At 35.5% G+C, this 15,405-nt stretch overlaps 1 protein-coding gene across 1 annotated transcript in view; it reads left to right on the top strand.

Annotated features, from left to right (window-relative positions):
• Nucleotides 1–15,405, top strand: part of LOC6042957 (trithorax group protein osa) — a 292,090-nt gene that overhangs the window by 31,304 nt on the left and 245,381 nt on the right. Inside the window, 1 exon segment of the mRNA XM_038259938.1 lies at nucleotides 3,593–5,237. Within this exon segment, the coding sequence (XP_038115866.1) occupies nucleotides 4,305–5,237 (933 nt within the window). The 5' untranslated portion in view covers nucleotides 3,593–4,304.

The raw sequence follows: 15,405 nt of genomic DNA, 5'->3' as shown, positions 1-15,405 counted from the left end.
AACGTAGATCTTGGAACTCTGGAGAAGTTGAGTCCGCAAAACAATATCTCCTACGCGGTAGGGTTGTGCTGCATACAAAAATACAAAAATACAAAAATACAAAAATACAAAAATACAAAAATACAAAAATACAAAAATACAAAAATACAAAAATACAAAAATACAAAAATACAAAAATACAAAAATACAAAAATACAAAAATACAAAAATACAAAAATACAAAAATACAAAAATACAAAAATACAAAAATACAAAAATACAAAATACAAAATACAAAAATACAAAAATACAAAATACAAAAATACAAAAATACAAAATACAAAATACAAAAATACAAAATACAAAAATACAAAAATACAAAAATACAAAATACAAAATACAAAATACAATACAAAATACAAAATACAAAAATACAAAAATACAAAAATACAAAATACAAAAATACAAAAATACAAAAATACAAAAATACAAAAATACAAAATACAAAAATACAAAAATACAAAAATACAAAAATACAAAATACAAAAATACAAAAATACAAAAATACAAAAATACAAAAATACAAAATACAAAATACAAAAATACAAAAATACAAAAATACAAAAATACAAAAATACAAAAATACAAAAATACAAAAATACAAAATACAAAATACAAAATACAAAAATAAATACAAAATACAAAAATACAAAAATACAAAATACAAAAATACAAAAATAAAAATACAAAAATACAAAAATACAAAATACAAAAATACAAAAATACAAAAATACAAAAATACAAAAATACAAAAATACAAAAATACAAAAATACAAAAATACAAAAATACAAAAATACAAAAATACAAAAATACAAAAATACAAAAATACAAAAATATAAAAATACAAAAATACAAAAAAAATACAAAAATCGGAACCACCCTAACGCATCCGAGCTATTCCAACACAACTCTTCAAGAATAACAACAAAGTCAACGAGGAGACGCTCGTCCAAGAAGGAGGAAGAACCCCGCCGAAAACGCTGAGCTGAGTGCTTTTTGTGTGCGCGTTGATTCGCTGGAGTCGTACCCCCCCTTCACAACGTGGTCCTCGACGGAGTTTATTCGTATTTATTAATATTATTTTCTTGTCTTCTTGGCTCACATAATAAATGTGGCGTTGCTTTTTTTTCTCTCTTGCGCTACAAGACGACTTTGGACGACTCGAAGAACGGACGACTTCTGTGAGGTTATACTTGGTGCGTGTTACTCTTCGCGGGGATGACTCCCAAATAGAGTCGAGTTCACTGGGGAGCAGCGTAACTTGGAGTGTGGTGTTCTATATCTTTGAAGTTGAGGTTGTTTTTTGGTAGGAATTTTATGTATGCCCCCGAAGATTCGTAATGGGTTATTTTTGGGCGGGCGCCCTATCGGAATGAGCAATCTGCTTGCGAGCTTTTTTGGGGAAGGTTTGGAGCTCTATTATGGCGCTGCGGTTTTTGGATTTCGTGATGGCTTGGATTCGATGGTCTTGAGTCTTGTATAAGTTTGGAACAGATGGTTTAGAGATGATCTATTCGTTAAAGTTCTCTACCCATCATAGAGTTAAAATTATACCTTCCATTTACGAGGTGATTTCGTGCTCATTTGTGTCCTTACCTGTTACGTCAGGAATCATTCCGAACAAATTAGGGATTTGCCAAAAAATCCCACAGATTTAATCTCCCACAAATTAATATGCAAAACGACAATCACCAACCACCTCGCCTACATCCTGAACTAATTAGATCTCGTCAATAAAACACTGTTGCGTCCTGCGGAAGCACCATCGTCACCAACATCATCGTCAGCGAAATCGATGCCGCGAGAGAAGAAAAAACAATAATACCATCAAACATTACCGTGGGACCATGTTTTGGTTTCCGTTGAACGAAATTGAAAAAAAGAGTGAGAGGCTCAAAAAGAACTTCCCGCCCAACATGGTTTCGATTTCCGTTTACTTAGGTGCTAATTGGCGAGAGAAATCAGCTGAGTTGCACAGCGGGAAATGAAACGTAAAATTGCATGTTGTTTTATGTAACATTACATTTTGCTACATGCAAATTTACATTCTGTCTAATAAAAAAACTTATGGAACATTATATAATTATTGTTGAATTTAAATGTGTTAATGGCTTATTTTACATGTACTAAAAAATAACACATAAAAAACCAACAAAAAATACATACGTTTCCTGTACTTTTTTAAGGTGTTCAATAAATATTGGTTTTATGAAAAGCAATTCCAATCATCATCCACAAAAAAACAACAACAGCTATCATCATCTTATGCGCCGGCCGATTTGTGTAGGTGTGTGTGTGTTTGTGTGTGTTTGTTAATGATGTGATCCAATTCCAGAGAGGAAGTTGGATTGGGAAGTCCCCATAAACAACGACATGACAGAGAAGAGCAAAAGAAGGGGCATGAAAAATTGAGTTTTGAGAACAGACAGAAAAAAGAGAACGGATGACAAATCATTAAGCAATTATGAAATTTTTGAAAACTTGTTGCGACTGCACGGTGAAAGAAGACAACAAAAGACAATAAGAGATAAAAGGAATGCAATTCAGTGGAGAATTGAATAAACTTTTTTTTTTTATTACAGGAATATTTTTTTCTGTTTTTAATTTTTTAATTTGATTTTGCTGTGAGTTTGATACTTTTTTTTATTTTTTATTGTTTTGTTTTATATATATATTTTACTATTTTAAACATCACATTTCCCATCATAACTTCGTATTTTTTATTTGTTTTTTTTTTTTATTCAATTTAGACCAATACAAATTTTGTTTCGGGTTTTTATCCTTATATCTCAAATCGACCAGACAGAATAAAAATTTATTTTTTTCTAAAAATTATCTTAATTTACATGAATAAAATTCTAGAAAATCTCTTTTCAAACTAAGAACCTAAGCTCAGTTCAAGACAGTGAGCAAGACAGCAACTCCCCCTCCTTCAGATTTATCTTTTTTCCTTCGCGTTGCTCCTGTTTACTCCAGCTTCACTGAACTCGATTTGGAGCAAAGCAGATAATCGGGGAAGATTTTCGAGGAAGAGAGAGACACAGTGAGCAAGAGAGCAACTCTCTTTCCGCCTGACTCCTCCCCGTTTTTCTGCGTTGCTCCAGATCGCGTACAGTAAAGCTGGAGCAAACAGGAGCAAATCGAAGGAAACAGGAGAAATCTGAAGGAGGGAGAGTTGCCCTTTTTCTCACTGTCTTGATCCATTATTTTCAACGTTTTCAACTTTCAGAGAACTCCACGTTGTTGAGTTTTTTTTCTCCGATTTGAACTGGCTATAATAATTATAAAACATATCATTTTGGTGTTCGCTTGCAGATGATATTTTTTAAAACAAGTTGTTAGTCAATTCACTTGATCTCCTAATTGCTCTCCATTCTTCCACGTCCAAAAATGATGAACAACCGGTGACATGAAAACGCTTTATCAGAAAGAAGCAACGTACAAAGCAAAGCAAGGAAAAAAGAAGGAGCTGAATGGCAATCAAAATTGCATAATAATTGGAGCGCACTGCCTTGTTTTTTCAACCTTTCCTTTCTCATCCTCTTATTTCAGGTCCAGAATTTAAAATATTCCTGTCGTCGTGGAGAAAAGCACGTGTGCGTACGTGTGTGTATGTGTGATTAAATCGCGCGCTCTCTCTCTTACCCGGCGTTTAACGCTGTGCATGTGCGCCGTTTGTAAAGGTTGGTGTCCATCGTCCGATTAGAAGAAGGAAGAATCGCCAACAAAAGGAATGTGAACGAGCAGGAAGATAATAGTGTGTGAATTGTGTGTGTTTTTGAGCGTGAATAGAGCACCGAGAGAATGCAGTCTCGTTAGTGTGGGGGGTTTATTTTGAAGTTTGTTTTTTTTTTCACATATCCTTCTTAAGCTTGAGGGGATTGCTCTCTCACTTACGTCAAGTGGCGAAATCAGGCTCAAAAGAGGCTGCTTTGAGCATCAGCGTGATTAAGCGGGAATGGAAGAGCGCTAAAGAAGAAGCGAAGAGAAGAGCGTATGAGATTGAAGATTAGTAATGCTTAAGGTGAAGAAACATCGCGCGGCGTGACGACGACGACGAAGCAAGATTGAAACGAAAATTGCGAATTTCGTCGATGCGTTGAAAAGTTTAGTGTCGATGACGGTGTAATTACGGTGGAAGAAGCGCGAAATCCCGCGGTTTTTTGTGTGACCTAGAAGAGTTTGATTAAAACGATCACGCGTTTGTGTGTGCGGAAGCCGCTTAGCGCGAATTCCGCCAGGATGAGCTAAGCCGGGGAGGTTGATGAAGATGGCACAGCAACAGACTGAGCTGAAAGAGAGTATTGCAAGCGATCATCATTTGGGCGCGGATCAGCAACACCATCAACCACAGACAAACAAGACGAGTAATTTGCAAAATGGTACCGATACTCATCCCGGTGGAAAGAATTCTCAAAGTGGTCCAGTAATGGGTGGGGAAAAGGGAGTGAAATCTCCGGCGGCGGCAGGTGGCAATGGCACCGGCGGTGGATCTTCGCCGGCATCCGGTGGACCACCGTCGGCCCATCCGGAAGGGCCACCGCCCGGAATGCATCCGTACGATCACATGCCACCTACCAGCAATGCCGGTCCAACCCAGCAGGACCCGGCTGCCAACAGCAAAGAAGGCGGTGGTGCTCCGGACATGCACCACCATCACCAGCAGCACCCGATGCAGCATCATCCGCAGCATCCCCAGCACCAGATGTACGGCCAACCGCCGATGCAGCACCAGCAGTACCCGCGCTATCACCACGACCCAAACATGCCCCCAAGCGGGCCCGACCCGTACGCCCACTACCGGATGGGAGCCGGCGGCAAACCCGGCTCGATGATCCCCCCAAACCGGCCCCCTCCCAACCGGTACATGCCACCGCAACAGCAGCAGCAACAACATCCCGGTCAGCAACCACCACCCGGCCAAACGCCCACCCTGAACTCCCTGCTCCAGTCCCATCCGCCCCCGCAGCAGCAGCAACAACAGCATCGCTATCCCAACAGCTACGATCCAAACGCGGGGCCACCGCAGCAGCAACCTCCGGGTGGGCAGTCTGGCGGACAGCAGCCACCGCCGGGTGGGCCACCGGGACAGGGTGGACCGTACGGGGGTCATCAGCAGCAGCAGGGATGGGCACCGCCGCCCCGGCCGTACAGTCCGCAGATGGGCGGATCGCAGCCGTACCGACCGCCGCCACCGGTAAGTTTTTACTTTCTGACTGTAGAAATAGCCGGATCTACCAGAGTTGTGCCTAATATTGTTTTGTCCAATCAGCCTTATTTCTCGAGTATAAATATCAGTCTTTGCACAAGTTTGTATAAAAAGACCCCATAGAGGATTGAACTGTTGGATACGAGAAAATAAGCGTTGTTTCGAATTTTCCCGCCAAGACCGAAAAGCCGAAAACCTAACCTAAAATTTGTGATCTGGTCAATAGGAAGCACTCATGAAATTTAACATGTTTTAACTTGAAATTAGTTGAAAAACCAAACAATGATTCTGTTCCCAGAAAAAAATAAAGCTAAAAACTAAAATCTATAAACTAAACTAACGAACAAAAAACAAAAAAAAAAACTTAAAAAAAAACTTTTAAAAACTGAAACACAAAAAAAAACTAAAAAACTGGTAAACTGACAAACTAAAAAACTATAAAACTAATAAAACAAAATTACGATTGTCCACGCTCTATACAAAACAGAATTTATTTGTATGGAAATTGTCAACGATGGAGAGGAGGGGGGGGGGGAGGGGGTGTAAGATTTCCAAAAAATTGTCCACCTGGTTTAGTCCAAAACTAAAAAACTTTAAATTGTAATTATAATTTTAAACCAAAAACTTTAAACTCAAAAACAGAAAACTGAAAAACTAAAAAACTAAATAATTAAAAACTAAAAAATCAAAAAATTAAAAAACCAAAAAATTAAAATAATAAAAAACTAAAAAGCTCAAAACTAAAAAAAATCAAAACTAAAAAACTTAAAAACTAAAAAACTTTAAAACTAAAAAACTAAAGACCAAAAAACTGAAAAAAATAAATTACAAAACTAAAAAACCAAAAAAAAACTGAAAACAAAAATCTATAAATTTAAAAAAGTAAAAAACTAAGAAATTAAAAAACTAGAAAACTAAAAAAATTGAAAGCTGAAACACTACAAAACTAAAAAACTGAAATATTTAAAAACTAAAACACTAAAAAACTAAAAAACTAAAAAACTAAAAAACTAAAAAACTTTAACACTTAATAACTAAAAATTTAATAAAAGTGAAAAATCTCAAAAATTTAAAATCTAGAAAACTAAAAACTAAAAAAAGTAAAAAACTAAAAACTAGAAAAATAAAACACAAAAATACTCAAAAACTTAAAAACTAGAAAACTAAAACACTACAAAACTAAAAAACTGAAATACTAAAAAACTAAAAAACTAAACACTAAAAAACTAAAACACTAAAAAACTTAAAAACTAAAAAATAAAACAGTAAAAATCTAAAAAATTAAAAAAACTGGAAAACTAAAAAAAGTAAAAAACTAAAAAACTAAAACACAAAAAAACTAAAAAACTAAAAAACTAAAAAAACTCAAAAACTTAAAAACTAAAAACTTAAAACTGAACTTGAAAACTCAAAAACTAAAACACAAAAAAACTAAAAAACTTAAAAACTTAAAAACTTAAAAACTTAAAAACTTAAAAACTTAAAAACTTAAAAACTTAAAAACTTAAAAACTTAAAAACTTAAAAACTTAAAAACTTAAAAACTTAAAAACTTAAAAACTTAAAAACTTAAGAACTTAAGAACTTAAAAACTTAAAAACTTAAAAACTTAAAAACTTAAAAACTTAAAAACTTAAAAACTTAAAAACTTAAAAACTTAATAACTTAAAAACTTAAAAACTTAAAAACTTAAAAACTTAAAAACTTAAAGCATGAGCATGAGCATGAGAGACCACCCATGGTTGTCCTTCTCCGTTGCTGAACAGGACCATAATATCCCATCAACACAACCGGTCACACGCTTCAACGATCAAATGATGTTTCCCTTATCAACAGCATTCATGAATGCGCTGAAAAGATAAAACATCACGATCATCCAAACAAGAGCCGGTGCGAATAGGAAACAGTCGTTGGCCACCAACGGCGCCCGCCATGTCAGTTTGTAGATCTCGGGGGATTGGGACGGGAATGTTAGTTAGCACAGGTTGCTACAAAGGGTGGGTTCTATACGATATCCACACCCCCACGTGTGCCGGAAAACTACTTCTACTTGGGATTTTGTTAGTAGGTAAGGGTAATGGCCAGGATTCAACAAAGAGGATGATGATGCGACCCAATAATCAATAAATTTTGTTTAATGGTGTGATGTATTATGCATTCTCAAGGCAATCAGTCGGAGTATGCGGATGAGACTATTCCCGGTTATTTGGTGATGAGTTTAGCATATATGATTTAATCTTAGACAGCCGGCTGCGGAAAGATTAAACCAAATAAAATGCGAAAACGCGAAACCGCCCGGATCGAAATACACACACAATCGGTGGGACAACAAAGACGGAAACGGCAACGAAAATCCTGCGTGATAACCGCGACGCACACCGTTCAAATTCTCCAACGCAACTCACTTAAAAACTTAAAAACTTAAAAACTTAAAAACTTAAAAACTTAAAAACTTAAAAACTTAAAAACTTAAAAACTTAAAAACTTAAAAACTTAAAAACTTAAAAACTTAAAAACTTAAAAACTTAAAAACTTAAAAACTTAAAAACTTAAAAACTTAAAAACTTAAAAACTTAAAAACTTAAAAACTTAAAAACTTAAAAACTTAAAAACTTAAAAACTTAAAAACTTAAAAACTTAAAACTTAAAAACTTAAAAACTTAAAAACTTAAAAACTTAAAAACTTAAAAACTTAAAAACTTAAAAACTTAAAAACTTAAAAACTTAAAAACTTAAAAACTTAAAAACTTAAAAACTTAAAAACTTAAAAACTTAAAAACTTAAAAACTTAAAAACTTAAAACTTAAAACTTAAAAACTTAAAACTTAAAAACTTAAAAACTTAAAAACTTAAAAACTTAAAAACTTAAAAACTTAAAACTTAAAAACTTAAAAACTTAAAACTTAAAACTTAAAACTTAAAAACTTAAAAACTTAAAAACTTAAAAACTTAAAAACTTAAAAACTTAAAAACTTAAAAACTTAAAAACTTAAAAACTTGAAAACTTAAAAACTTAGAAACTTAAAAACTTAAAACTTAAAAACTTAAAAACTTAAAAACTTAAAAACTTAAAAACTTAAAAACTTAAAAACTTAAAAACCTAAAAACTTAAAAACTTAACAACTTAACAACTAAAAAAACTAAATAACCGAAGAACCAAAAATTAAAAAACTAACAACTAAAATACTAAAAAACTAAAAACCAAAAAAACTAAAAAAACAACTAAAAAGGTTAAAGCTATAAAACCAAAAAACTAAAAAGCCAAAAAATAATAATAAAAAACCTGAAAAACAAAAATATACAAAATTAAAAAAAAAATAAACTTAAAAACTAAAATGCTACAAAATTAAAAAGAAAAAAAACAATAAACTAAGATATCTTAAAAAAACTTAGAGCATAAAACTCCTTCAAAAATAATAAAACAAAAAAAAAGCTAGAAAAATATAACACTTAATCCTAAAAAACAACAAAGTAACAAAACACAAAAAAAAACTGACATAATCTAAACAACTAAAAAACAAAGAAAAACCTAAAAAACTAAAAATACTTCAAAATATTACAAAATAAACGAAAAAACCTAAAAACTTTAAAAAAAATATAAAACTAAAACACTTAAATACTGAAATACTAAAACACTAGGAGCATAATTGAAGTTAAGCCCTGAAGCTTGAAAGTAAAACAAAAAGCATTATCGATAAACTAAAAACAAAGCCATTTTTGAAAATTTGGAAAAAGAACTGTTTTATTTTTGTTGTGATTTTTTGGATGAAATTGGGTGTCACATAAGCTTTTATGTAAATGTTGACGCCCGATTACATCAAAAATTTGTAATTGTCTGCTCTACCACTTTGTTAAACATTTAAATACTGTAAAAAAATAATCCTGCTTAGTTACCAAAATTATGAAATTGAAAATTGATTTTTTTTTTCAGAAAATGACTGTTTTGGGTTCTTGCAGATTTGAAAAGTACATAAAATTTCCCATAAAATTACACGTCCCACATTTTTTTACAATTTTAAAATGACATAGCTTACTAAACTTTTTTTGCATGTTTTTTCGCCTAAAAAAAAGTTTTTTTTTCGAAAGTACGCCTTGGTGGCGTCCAATTTTACCTAAAAGTCCCTTGGACACAACATTTCCAAATAATCACCATTTTAGGCTGCAATTTGAGCATGAGCATGAGCTTGGTTGACTGCCAATGAGCTGCTACTCCGTTATTGACAGATCAGCTGAAGTTAAACAATGAATCAAAAATGATCAGTGGGAGCCAACCATCCGTTCACTGTTTAACCTCTGAAGATCCCTACTTTATTAGTCAATAACGGCGCCCTCCCAAGAAGCCTGCAGTTCAACGAAAGGGAGGAATGTTAGTCCGATAGTTGAAGTTGCAGACTCATCAAGCACACAGTTTTTCGCTATATACTTGTTGATACCGCTTGAGACCGTTGAATCCACAGCATCTCCTTCAAGCATCACGTGATTATTATTTTTTTGGGTTAGTAGGATAAGGTATTGGCTTTTCGATGCGTCCCGAGCTACGATGCTATGGGGAGGACTTTCATAACAGACCTGTCGGCGAGCCTTCCGAGCAACGATGCTATGGGAAGGTTTTTTTGGTTAACACACAAATTCACTCACACACAATTATTTCACTCCACTATTATTTCATCCAAAATGTCAGTGCGTCTTTCGATCATTATATAGAAATGGCTTTTTCACCATTAAAAATAAAACCTTATTCAAAACATTATACACAATTTACCCGACGCCGTGCCTTCCGATCAACGATGATATAGGAAGGGCTTTGAAAATCACAAAACAATTAATTAAGATCTCAAAAAAATCACAAAAAACACCAATTACTCAACGAAAATTACGCTCAAGACACAAATAGTTCAGTAAGTCATGCTATTATTCGATCACCACAATCACTCACCCCTAACGAACAGCGACACAAAAGCACACAAAAAAATTAACCTGCATAATCACGATTTCGCGTCCCCACTTCCAGCGCACCAATGATCCTATTATTCGATTACCACAATCACTCACTCCATACGAATCACAGCGACACAAAAGAAATGAAAATGAGCATGCAAAAACAAGACAACGCGTCCCCGTGGTCAGCGCACTCATCTCACCATTTTAGGCTGCAATTTATTGAAAAACACGTGTTTTTCGAATGTTAAAAATGAGGATTGCACGTGCGACAAGTAAGCACGACAGCGACGAAATGGGGAGGATCGGCAAGATGCAATAGCTCAAACCGCTGCTGCCACTGGCATTTAAGAATGTTGCAAATAAATCATTAAAGCACCCTCACTCCTTCAATCTCTCGTAAGAAGCCCCCGTCATAAGAATAACACAGAAAACGCGCGCTTCGCCAATCAGCGTCATCGTCGGTTGAAATGTTCCAAGCTTCTGCCGACCTGACCCGTCCAACGGATGCACCACCGGCTTTAAAGTGCCATCGCCCACGCCTTTCTTTCGGAGGCAATCCCTAAAAATAGAGTCGCTCTACAGAAAACATTCCTGCCTATAACCGCCGCGACTTGGTGCAGATTCCTGCACCTACTGTAGAGACGAACCGTGGCCAAGAGAGTGGCGCGGCTATAAATAAGTTTCGCGTACTTTTGAAGACTTTCTATGAGGAACGGGGGGAGGGGGACGTCCAGGAATCACGTAATGGGAATATTTATTTATCAGACTTTACTTAATTTTGAGGTTTAAATTTTTAAAGTTACTACGTCATCTTCGAATGCACCCCCATTGGTGTATTTAGTCCCATCAACAATGTACAATTGCATCTGCACAGCAATTGCCGCGGTGCTACTTGTGATTCAGTGATGTGGTATTAAATCGCTGGCTGCTGCACTGCCTAGCTCTCCGAAGGATCAACTTACGAGCGCCTCAAACTGACTCTACGGCTGGCAGAAAAGGGCAACTTACCAACTCGCGCTGACCTTGGACCATTCTGCATGCAGTTCTTTTGTGTGTTGTTTCCACTGGAAACTATGCGGTTGATTCATGCGATTTTCTCTCTTGTTCGCAACGTTGTGATTACGTTGACAGTTGAAGAGATCTGTGGATCGGATAGTCATGCTATTTACCTGTTTTGAGTTTTTGTCTGATATTTCGTGTTCTTGCTTTGCAAAACCATGAAAATTGACATTTAGACGGAAATGACCACAACCCTGAATGTCAGGATATTGACGGGGAGACATTAACTCTCGGTCTGGAAATTCGCCGGAAAGCAGCAAATAGGATGAGCAAAAGATAATCATTGGAGATTGAAGAACAGGGGTGCCCAACCTTCAATTAGTTTTTTTTTGTTGTAAAATGAAAAAGAAGATTTAAACAATCCAAGGCTTATTTAAACCATGCTTGAGTGTATGGAGTCAATTGCACAAAGACATTTGAGAAGAGCGTATGCCATTTAAATATTTTTGTAAAAGTGGTCAAAAAAAAAACTTGTAGGAAATTGGACGGGCTTTTTGAAAATAATACACCGAAAAAAAATACACACCACTTCCATGAGATTTTTTTTTGATTTTTAAGTTTTAAAGTCAAAGGAGAATGGGCAGATCTGGTCCAAGAATGTACACGAACGGGACAAACTTTATTCGAAAGATCTCGCCGAGACATGAAAAAAAGTTTTCTGGACGAACTCTCTAAACCCCGGGGTTCAAAAGTTACAAGTTGTTGAAGTTTGAGCATTTTGGGTTAAAAAGTACAAAAAATCGTATTTTTGCTATTTCTAAAATCACACATAAAATCCTTATTTTATTATGGATTTTGATCATCTTGACTGCATTCGACGCGTATCAGCAAAAACTATAACTTCTGATATGTTTTAGCATGATTGAAACATGACTTCTCTTGTCTTTATCCGTTTGAACCGTTTGTGCAAGAGGCTTAATATAGAAACAAGTCGAAACTTGAAGATTTTGAAAAACGGATCCTACCCAGACTGCTTCAGTGAGTATGGAAGGCTATAGTGCATTGTTGTAACAACTTATTGAGATGTTTTGGGTCATCCAAGAACTCCTTGGAGTTAAGACCGGTGGGTCTACCGCCGTAACAAGCAAGAGGTCAATAATTTGTTACCACTGATCATAACCGCATAGCTTCAGTGAGTATAATAGACTACTTTATAAATGTTTTGAAATATCCTGTGTCATCCTGGGACTCACTAAGTTAAGATCTGTGGGTCTACCACCGTGACAATCAAGATGTCTACCTGTTTTGACCACTGATCATACCCGCATAGCTTTCGTCAGTATGGTAGACTGCTTTTTTAATGTGTTGGGATGTCTTAGGTCATCCCAGGACTCACTGGAGTTAGCAGCCACAGATCATAATTCTAGGGAGTCCTTAGGTGATCTAAGACAGCCCAAGTCATTTACAAAGTAGTCTAACCTACTCTGAAGTTATGCGGGTATGATCCGTGGGCAATACCGGTAGACATCTAGCTAGTTACGATAATAGACCCACAGATCTAAACTCAAGGGAGTCGTAGGATGACCCTGGACATTTCAAAACATTGATAAAGTATTCTACCATACTCACTGAAGCTATGCGGTTATCATTAGTGGTAACAAATTATTGACCTCTTGCTCGTTACGGCGGTAGACCCACCGGTCTTAACTCCAAGGAGTTTTTGGATGACCCAAAACATCTCAATAAGTTGTTACAACAATGCACTATAGCCTTCCATACTCACTGAAGCAGTCTGGGTAGGATCCGTTTTTCAAAATCTTCAAGTTTCGACTTGTTTCTATATTAAGCCTCTTGCACAAACGGTTCATACGGATAAAGACAAGAGAAGTCATGTTTCAATCATGCTAAAACATATCAGAAGTTATAGTTTTTGCTGATACGCGTCGAATGCAGTCAAGATGATCAAAATCCATAATAAAATAAGGATTTTATGTGTGATTTTAGAAATAGCAAAAATACGATTTTTTGTACTTTTTAACCCAAAATGCTCAAACTTCAACAACTTGTAACTTTTGAACCCCGGGGTTTAGAGTTCGTCCAGAAGACTTTTTTTCATGTCTCGGCGAGATCTTTCGAATAAAGTTTGTCCCGTTTGTGTACATCCTTGGACCAGCTCCCATACAAATTTGCCCATTCTCCTTTAAAGGTGATGTCACGATTTTTTTTCGTTCAAAATTTTTAAAGAAATAGCCTAAGATGTTACAAAATGACTTACGAAAAATTCTGGAAGGTATGTCTCTCAAAAAAAAAAAAAAAATACAAAAAAAAACACTTACTAAACCTGTTTTTTGCAAAGTGGTCTAAACGTAAAAATTTTGAAAACCGATATTGGCTACCGATTCTCTAGACAATTTTACATAAATGTCTCCAAATTGACCATTGTCCTAAGCCCCATCCTTGTGAAGACACAGCAGTTTTAAAAATAAAAATGTTGAAAAAACAATAGTTTTGGCCATTTTTTTATGGTGGTTTTTGACCATTTCTATATGACAGACTTGATTTTTCAGTCTCGTAAATATTTTTACTGGAAAGTTTGTCCAATTTCTCATAAGTTTGCGTTGGACAGCATTTCAATTGGATGTATGGGCTCACCGATATAAGCTCAATTACATTACTCATAACTAGAAATATGATATTGTAGTGTAGTTCAGTGGATTGTAGAGCGTACCCCGAATTTCCCGGAAAAAAATATTTCCTAAAATACAAACGGAATTAACATTTTCCTACCTTTTTGGCACCAATTTTTTGGAATCATAAAAAAAACATAATAATGAGATATCAACCACTTTTACACTATGACAATTATTTTAATCTAATTAATTTATTAGGCCATGTAATTATATAACGAGAATCACACCAGCAATACTCTACGAAATTGGTCTTTTTTTAGAATTTTAATTTTTGTATTTTTTAATCCGACTGAAACTTTTTTGGTGCCTTCGGTATGCCCAAAGAAGCCATTTTGCATTATTAGTTTGTCCATATAATTTTCCATACAAATTTGGCAGCTGTCCATCCAAAAACGATGCATGAAAATTCAAAAATCTGTATCTTTTGAAGGAATTTTTTGATCGATTTGGTGTCTTGGGCAAAGTTGTAGGTATGGATACGGACTACAATGAAAAAAAATGATACACGATAAAAAAATTTTCGGTGATTTTTTATTTAACTTTTTGTCACTAAAACTTGATTTGCAAAAGCAGAGTTCGGAAAACCACTCACACTCACAAATCGAGTAGGCTTCCTCACAGCAAACACTCTCGTTACTCACCGTGAGTGTGAGGGCTGAGTAAATTTACTCATATTTGAGTAAAATGAGGGCGTGAGTAGGTCGTTTCCAACAATGTGTTATTTATAGAATCAATGAACATATCAATCCAAAATCAATCGTCTCTATAAATCGATTGTACATTTGAGGTAGCGTCAATGTCTGTAAATCCGAAGGTTTTGTGTTGGTATTAATTAGGCATAAACTTTTTTTTGTTGTCTGTCTGGTATTATTTTTTTTTTCTTTGCTGAAAAGGAAACCTTGGATTGTCGAAGTCCAGCGGCTGGCGGATGGACAATTATTTTCATAATTTTAAGATGGGTGACCGGTCGAAATCTGTTGTGGATTGACCTACCGCGGGATAAATCGGAGGCCGCAGACGGGGGCAGCTTCTGCGGGTGGATGTTGGCAGCCATACCAAAAGAAGATGGCCGTGTTGTTGTGGGTAATGGTCACTCCCTTCGACAGCTGTGCAACTTTGGACATTCCCGGTCGCTGTCAGTTCTACCAAAATGCCTTGCCTAAGAACCAGGACACGCCAGTGGAGCCTCAGCGGATGCCGGTGGCCCTAGCCTAAAGCTGTCCAAAGCACTGGATCGGCTTTTTTTTTTAATTTTCAGTGAACCTCTAAGCCATAGCCACCGGCGGCTACTGCAACTTCTTCCGGATGTCCCGATTCTGCAGCATAACACATTTATACAACTGTCGACGACTGGGAGTGGCCACTTACCTCAGCAACACGGCCATCCACTGCTGGTAAAGCTGTTAAAATCCACCCGCAGATGCATTCCTAGTCTTAACAACCTCCGACCTATCCGGCGGTAGCACAAAACTCGCTGAAAAAAAAAACAGATAAAAATCAGGATTTGAACCACTGTGATAAAAAAAA

The sequence above is a fragment of the Culex quinquefasciatus genome, chromosome 3 (genome assembly GCF_015732765.1).
Source record: "Culex quinquefasciatus strain JHB chromosome 3, VPISU_Cqui_1.0_pri_paternal, whole genome shotgun sequence".
Taxonomy (NCBI): Eukaryota; Metazoa; Arthropoda; class Insecta; order Diptera; family Culicidae; genus Culex; species Culex quinquefasciatus.
The sequence above is the reverse complement of the archived record's forward strand: the minus strand, read 5'-3'. Positions and strand labels throughout refer to the sequence as shown.